This window comes from Momordica charantia (genome assembly GCF_013281855.1).
Source record: "Momordica charantia cultivar OHB3-1 chromosome 7 unlocalized genomic scaffold, Mcharantia_2.0 BLBB01000007.1, whole genome shotgun sequence".
In the NCBI taxonomy this organism is placed as follows: Eukaryota; Viridiplantae; Streptophyta; class Magnoliopsida; order Cucurbitales; family Cucurbitaceae; genus Momordica; species Momordica charantia.
In genome coordinates this window covers 17,370,519-17,378,716 of record NW_028275165.1, presented here as the reverse complement: position 1 = coordinate 17,378,716, position 8,198 = coordinate 17,370,519, and the positions used below count along the sequence as shown (strand labels likewise).

Below are 8,198 nucleotides of genomic sequence, written 5' to 3'. Positions count from 1 at the left end.
GCGATGCGTCATAATTCGCGGGTTTATGCCAGGCATGTCCTCATGGGACCACGCAAAGACGTCCGAGTTGGATCTGAGGAAGTGGATTAGCTCCTCTCTGTCGGTGGCCCCCAGCTTGGTTCCTATGCTTACCTGCTTTTCGGGACTAAGCAGTAGAACAAGCTCGAGCTCCTTAGTGGGTGCGGCAAACTCCTTCCTCGGCAGGTCGACCTCGAACTCGAGCGTCCCATCCCTACCGGCGAAAGTTTCGAGGGCGCAGACCGATGAGCCTTTGAGTGCGGAGGCATAACACTCCCTCGAAGCGGTCTGTTCTCCTCGGACCGTGCCCACGCCATTGGGGGTGGGATACTTCAAAACTTGATGAAGTGTTGAGGGAATGACCCGAAATGAGTGGATGATGGGTCTCCCAAAGATGGCGTTATAGGCCGATCTACCGTCAATTACCACGAACTCGACCATTTGAGTGACCCGAGTTCGGTCCTGCCCCAGCGTGACCGGCAAGTCGATGCAACCCTCTGGGATGACGGATTCTCCAGAGAACCCAACCAGCGGTGTCGGGCTTCTCTTCAATTGCGACCTCGTCCATCCCAAGGCGAGGTAGGTCGGTAAGGACAGGATGTTAGCGGATGTGCCCCCGTCTACCAGCACTCTCCTGACCACCACATGATCAATCAAGGGAGCAATCACAAGTGCATCATTGTGGGGCAGGTGGACCTCCTCCAAGTCTGCATCGTCGAAGGTGATTGGGCAGGTCGGCCCCTGCTCCCTGATGATGCACACCTCGCGCCTGGCTGCACGGGCTAACTCCTTTCTTTTTTGTCTAGACTGACCCCCGCTTGGCCCTCCAAAAATGGTATTGATGACCGCAGGTCGGTCAGTGCGCCGGGGCGGTGTCCTTGAACGCTTTCGCTCTTCCTTTTTCTCTGCTGAGCTGGTCCTGGGCTTTCCCACAAATTTCTTGAAGTAGCCATCTTGAATTAGATCCTCAATTTGGCGCTTCAACTCCCAGCAGTCTGACGTGTTATGGCCGTGCTCCCGATAGAAGCGGCAATACTTGTCCTTACTGCGCCTCTCAGGGGCTCCCCGAAGCTTCTCAGGACGCTTGAGTAGTTTTTCCATTCCAGATTCCTCGATGTTTGTTAGGATCTCGGAAATTGGAATCGTGGTCGGGGTGAGGCGCTCATAAGGTCGGCTCCTGGTAGGTCCGTTCTCCGCCCTTCGATACTCAGCTCGGCCGCTGGAAAAGGATCCCTTGTCCTTGGACTTGGGATCTGCCCTTTCTACATCTTTCCCACTTCTGCCCCGGCCGATCTTTCGCTCCGGTCGGCCGGTTTTGGTTCGGAGAAGCTCCTGTCCATCGATGACTTTCTTCGCCTTCTGAAGCACCTCGGCGAAGGTGGCCGGGGCCTCCTCTCCAGTTTCACCGTGAGGGCTTCGTCGGCTAGACCGGTGAGGAAATAGCACATGGCCGAGTCATCGGAGCAGTGTGCAACCTTCAACTGCTCCTCCTGGAATCTGGTGACATATTCTCGCAGCGTCTCACCCTCCTTCTGCCTGATGATGGCGAGATGGGTCGCTGTCTTTTTGTCGTAGTGCCGAGAAGAAAACTGGGCGAGGAACTCCCTTCTCAGCTGAGAGTAGGTTGAGATCGACCTGGCTGGCAATCTCCGATACCACAATCGCGCGCTGCCAGTAAGCGCGATCTGAAAGGCGCGACACTTATTGCGTCTGATGCCGCTTGGAAGTCCATGAGGCCTTCAAAGACCTCAACATAGTCCTTGGGGTCCTTCGTCCCGTCATAAGGCTTCACGGTAGGAGCTTTGAACTTCGGAGGGATTGGTGCTTCCAAAACGTCCGAGGTGAAAGGCGATTCTCCCAAGTCGCCATCGTTCAGTGAATCGTCTTTCTGCTCACATTTGGCCTTTAAGGCCTCCACCTGAGCATCGAGCTCCCCCCTCAGCTGGTCGAACTCCTCCCTTGTGATTATCCCTGCGGGATTGTGAGAAGATTCAGCCTGCTGGTTGGAGCTCCTGTGTGAGCGGAATGGTGACTGCCCTTTTCGGAGAGACGAGCCTCTCTTTCTGTTGAGATGCTCACGGAGGTCTCCCCTCTGGCGAGTGTACCCCTCGCTCTCGTTGTCTTCGGGACGTTCCTCCTCGGCCGGGCCGAGGTGGGAACCCCTTTGCTCGCGTACGTCCACGCGCGTGTCTCGATTTTCAGATCGGGACCATACGCCTGCAGCTAGCATCATTTCGTTATACATTTCCTCCATGGAGCGCATTTGTGTGCGCATTGCCTCCATCTCTCTCTTGAGCGCATCAAAGTTCTCGCTTGTTGGATCCGGGGCTGGACCCCGGGCGCCCTTCTTAGAGGTCCCACCTCGGCCACGGGTGGCCTTGGACGTCCTCGGGTGCGCAGGCGGTAGGGCAGGCGCGGTGATCCGTGCCGACCTGCGGAGGGGTTCCGTTACTAGGCCGTCGTGACCTTGCCCCTCTACCGCTGCTGCTCCGACCTCCCTCTGGTGGGCATCGCTGGCAGCTAGAGTCCTTCGATCTGTCGTATTGGTCGAGTTCGCTGGTTGAACCATGTTCGCTCGCGTGTTGGTTTAAAAGAACTGGGGTGACTTAGATTGTCTTCCCCACAGACGGCGCCAAATGTTTATGCAAGGATATGCACAACAGTGTGTTTCAGATTGTAGCTCGAACTCGGCCTCCGGACCGACCTGAACACTTGGGCGGACCTGCACAAAAAGGTGAGCACTCCGACGATCAAGTCAGTATAGGTCGGATTCCAAGTTTAGTTCGAGGCCAGAAATCGTCGTACCTGATCGGGGAGTGAGGTCCTCTACTTATGGGTGGTAGTCCCGCTAATCTCGCGACGGTTACATTCGGTAATCTCGGGACCGACGGTTACGCCCGATAATCGCGCCGCAGACAGTTGCTCACATCAGCCCCTACCGAGCTCCCCGGCAGGTCAGACCTGGGCCAGGTTCACCTCGGCCCTCATACTTAGCATTTGTCGACGTTAGTGGCGGCCATCTCGGCTATCCGAGCTGGGCATGACTCATGAGCAATCTTGGAGCACCAATAGGGGTCCTCCACGTGTCCAGGGTATTCTCTTCCCCAAACACATTGAATGAAACCTACCTGTCTGGTGTGTTTAGGAGTGATTTTTGGCTTTTTGACATTGTCAAAATCATTTCTCTCTCTATTTATCACATTTGACAAATTAAAAAAAAATGATCTAAGGAAAGTTTAAATCACTTTAAATCGATCTTTAAGGTATCAACGGAATAATAATTTTGAAAAATCAATTATATTTAAATATCTTTTATTAAAATAACTCGTTTTACCGTCACTCTCGAGCGTGGTACTGAAGTCGCAGCTGTGGCAATTAGTAGCTGAGAACTATTATAATTTTCGTAGTCTCGGGTACAGGGAACTCTAATCTTCTACCGAACATCTCAGATCTCCGACAAAAGCCACGTCTGATTAGGAAATAGTAAGATCACGCACCCATCCCAACCGTCAAATTGTCGGTGCCGCGTGGCTCCACCGCCACACATTTCAAAATTCCAACACGGATAAATTATATTACAAGTAATGATAAAAGAAATAAAATTTTAGATCCCTTTGTTTACGATGAATCGGAATGATTAAGAATAAAAATGAAAACTAATTAAAAAAATGTGATGTTGTTTTAGATTTATTAAAATTAAAATTCGAAATCTACGGATGTACTAAAATGGTCTGCAATTTAAATAAAAATCAGATGAATGACAATGGTAAATATTTTATCTAATATTGTGTGATATTATTTTAATTTAGATAATAATAATTTTGTTTTAACTTATTACTATTTTATTTGATAATAAATTTTTTATTTTAATCATTTTTTCAACTAAAAAGTTAATATAATGTTTTATTATAGTAAAATTGTTAATGAAAATATAGATTAATATGCTATGTAATAATAATAGTTTTTTTAACAGATTAAATAATAAAAAATAACCAGTTACAATTAAATAGTTAACTAATGAAATCGAAATTCATGGTTTTATTAAAAAGAAATCACATGTACTGAAAAAAAATATATTAGTAGAATACATTTATTTTTATCCGAACAAAATGTATTGGTAGAATAAATAAACAAACGAGTAAAATGGTAAAATAATTAATATGAAAAGCTCATCGCATATGATAAAACTTGTAAAGTAAGGAGTGAAAATTGTGTGAGACTTGCCCACCAAAATATAGGTAAGTCGGTTAAGGTATATGTATTCAACATGAATTTTACGACCCTCCTATGTTGTACCAAAAAAAGTGTGAGACTCGCATATCAAGGATGAAAATAGATTTGGTGAAGTCTTTTTTCTTCTTCTTCTTCTTGTAATTATTATAAAGTTTTCTATAGAGGAATTCTATTAAGATTGTTATCGTAGAGAATGATTATAGAGTTTGAGGTTGGTATACTAATCGAACCAAGTCCTATATTTCAGGCTTTTAGACTTTTAGTAAGCACTATCCAATGCAATGAAAAATTCAATTCTCAACCCTTTGAAATAAGAGATCTCATCTTCTACATAGAATGTTATGCCACAAGATATCGTATTTCATTTCGTTTGTCGCATCGTCAAAAGTATCATACAATAATTACCGATGAGCTATGCTCACTTTGACAACATTAATAAATAAATAAATAAATGTGAATATTCAAATGTTATAAGTATGTGTAAATATTATTGATTTAAAAATTAAAACACTAATTATAACGTAATATAGTCATTTGCCCACTCAACCACATTTATCCCTACTCTGATGGTCTATCTTATTTTAATAACTTGCATTGATTTTTTTTTTAATTTAATCAAGATGCAATTTATATATTGGATGGTAAATATTTAAGTGGGTACCCGACCTGATTTTTAGTCAAATTCTTGCATCAACAAATATTACTCTAAACGAGATGTTAAATAATCGAGGTCGGAAGATAGACACCACCAAAAATTCTAAAGTTAAGTTCTCAAAATATGAGATATAAATACAATCTAAACAATTTTTTATATTCCTCTACATCTAGATAATCGACCTCTACTAGTACAATCCACTATCCTATAAACAAATGTGATCATTACAATTTGTTATTGATATGACATTAACGTTAAATGAAAACAATACTCGAGCATGGTATGGAAGATCTTTCGGAAGTATGTAAACTTCTGTCGAATCTCCGCCAGCATTGCTTGCAGATCGATTAATGCTCGTTTTGGTTTCAGTCGTCGAGAAGACAACGGTGCTATTCATCTAGTCTTGCATTTTTGCATCGCTTGGATCAAAGGAGTGCCTCTGGCCATTTGGAAGATTATTCTTTCTGATTTTGCTGTTTCTTTGGTTTAGTTCCTCTTGGTTGTTTCTTCCATTAAAAAAATATATATATATAATCAAAATTAAATGACCTCAAAAACGAAAAAGAAAAAAAAAGAATTATATTTTATCATTATTACCACATCCCTCAACTTTCTGGCACTTCCATTAATCAGATCTACCGACCAACCCAAACCCGGTCCAAAAACCCGGACCCGAACCCGTTTAAAGAACCAGACCCGAAAAAATCACGATCTCAAATCCCTAATCTGAGATTTCCCACCCCGGAATCTGGACCGTCCATTTCCGATTCGATCCTATTTATAGAGCCTTCGCTCCGCTCTATCCTTCGTCGCTCACATTTCTCTCATTGTTCTGCGAATTTCTTGTTGTTCGCAGAAAACTGAGGGTTCTGTGTTCTTCTTCTTCTTCCTAAATCCTCTCACAATGTCTCTGATCGTCGAGAAGACCGCCGGCGGCCGGGAGTACAAGGTGAAGGACATGTCTCAGGCCGACTTCGGCCGCCTCGAGATCGAGCTCGCCGAGGTCGAGATGCCCGGTCTCATGGCTTGCCGCGCCGAATTCGGCTCCTCGCAGCCATTCAAGGGAGCTCGGATCACCGGCTCGCTCCACATGACGATTCAGACGGCGGTGCTGATCGAAACCCTCACCGCTCTTGGTGCCGAGGTCCGTTGGTGTTCCTGCAACATTTTCTCCACTCAGGACCACGCCGCCGCCGCGATTGCGCGCGACAGCGCCGCCGTGTTCGCCTGGAAGGGCGAGACTCTCCAGGAGTACTGGTGGTGCACTGAGCGCGCCCTGGACTGGGGCCCCGGCGGTGGTCCGGATCTGATCGTGGACGATGGCGGTGATGCTACTCTCTTGATTCATGAGGGAGTTAAGGCCGAGGAGATTTATGAGAAGACCGGTGCTCTTCCGGATCCGTCGTCTACTGACAACGCGGAGTTCCAGATCGTGTTGACGATTATCAGAGATGGATTGAAGTCTGACCCTAAGAGGTACCACAAGATGAAGGAGAGATTGGTTGGAGTTTCTGAGGAAACTACCACTGGTGTTAAGAGGCTTTACCAGATGCAGTCCAGTGGAACCTTGTTGTTCCCCGCCATTAATGTCAATGACTCTGTCACCAAGAGCAAGGTATTTTCTCGGTCCCTTCGTTTTAGATCTGGAATTCTGTTCTCTGTACGAGTTATATGTTGCTGCAGATCCGATTAGTATGTTCATTTTTCAGCTCAAATCCGTAGGCGTCAGATCTAGTAACAAATTGTTCATCCATGCCCTTCACTTTCACTTTCTTGTGCTTGTACTGTGTGCATAATGTTCTGGATTTGCTTTTTCCATCTCTTAGTGGACTGAAACAAACTGATGAGTTAGTTCGTTGTTATTGACCATTGTTCTTTCTTCTTTCTGGTCTACTGAAGTCGTTTCAGTTACCCTGTTTTGTGGAAATTAACTAATAATCAAGCTTACGCTTAGATTTCGCGTTTGATAACTTGTAATTTCGCCGCAGCTTCAGCCATTGTTACGTTTCTTTGTTAATTTTGAGCTACAAACTTCTGTGTGATTTCTGATTAGATTTGTTTCTTAACATTTTAAGAAGTGAAAATGCTGAGAGTTGGGTTTTTCTTCGATGTTGTTTCCAGTTTGACAACTTGTATGGATGCCGACACTCTCTTCCTGATGGTTTGATGAGAGCTACTGATGTCATGATCGCCGGTAAGGTTGCCGTTGTGTGTGGTTATGGAGATGTTGGAAAGGGTTGTGCTGCTGCCCTCAAGCAAGCTGGAGCTCGTGTGATCGTGACCGAGATCGATCCAATTTGTGCCCTTCAGGCTCTCATGGAAGGCCTTCAAGTTCTCACCCTGGAAGATGCCCTCGCTGAGGCCGATATCTTTGTCACCACCACCGGTAACAAGGATATCATCATGGTTGACCACATGAGGAAGATGAAGAACAATGCCATTGTCTGCAACATTGGTCACTTCGACAATGAGATCGACATGCTCGGACTCGAATCATACCCCGGCGTGAAGCGCATCACCATCAAGCCTCAAACAGACAGGTGGGTCTTCCCCGAAACCAACTCAGGCATCATCGTGTTGGCCGAGGGGCGACTCATGAACTTGGGTTGTGCCACTGGCCACCCCAGCTTCGTGATGTCCTGCTCTTTCACCAACCAAGTGATCGCACAGCTCGAGCTCTGGAACGAGAGGGCATCCGGGAAGTACGAGAAGAAGGTTTATGTGTTGCCAAAGCACCTCGACGAGAAAGTCGCCGCTCTTCACCTCGGCAAACTCGGTGCCAAGCTCACCAAGCTCTCCAAGGACCAAGCTGACTACATCAACGTGCCCGTCGAGGGTCCATACAAGCCTGCTCACTACAGGTACTGAGAGAAGAATCGACATCGATTGCGATCAATTCAGGAGGCGTGTTTTTCACAACTCAGTGATTTGTGTTAGGAAAGATTTAAGGCTGTTTTTTTGGAAGTCTTTGGGGTTTAGTGGTTTGAAAGGGGAGATGGGTCTGTTGTTGAAGAAAAGACCCAAATGTTTGGGTTGAATAAGGAAGGTTAGATTTGGTTGTGTGAAAAAAATATTTTACCCGTTTTTGTTGCAGTTTTATTTTTTTTACTGTATTTGTGTCATCGTTTTCATCGGTGAAACTAGTAGAAAGAGAAAAACGAAAAAAGAACAAATCATATTGCTAAAAGACTTTTCCAACCACATTGATTTGATCCTCATCTTTAAAATGATTATTGAGTGGCTATAATTTTTCTTGAACGATATTTCTTGTAATTTTTTAATGTTAAACATG

At 45.4% G+C, this 8,198-nt stretch overlaps 1 protein-coding gene across 1 annotated transcript; it reads left to right on the top strand.

Annotated features, from left to right (window-relative positions):
• Nucleotides 1–5,705: 5,705 nt before the first annotated feature.
• Nucleotides 5,706–7,999, top strand: LOC111022788 (adenosylhomocysteinase). Its single transcript, XM_022300048.2, has 2 exons — nt 5,706–6,521; nt 7,028–7,999. Exons 1-2 carry the CDS (start codon nt 5,811–5,813, stop codon nt 7,772–7,774), a joined length of 1,458 nt encoding a protein of 485 aa, XP_022155740.1. The 5' UTR covers nt 5,706–5,810; the 3' UTR covers nt 7,775–7,999.
• The last annotated feature ends 199 nt before the right edge of the window (nt 8,000–8,198 follow it).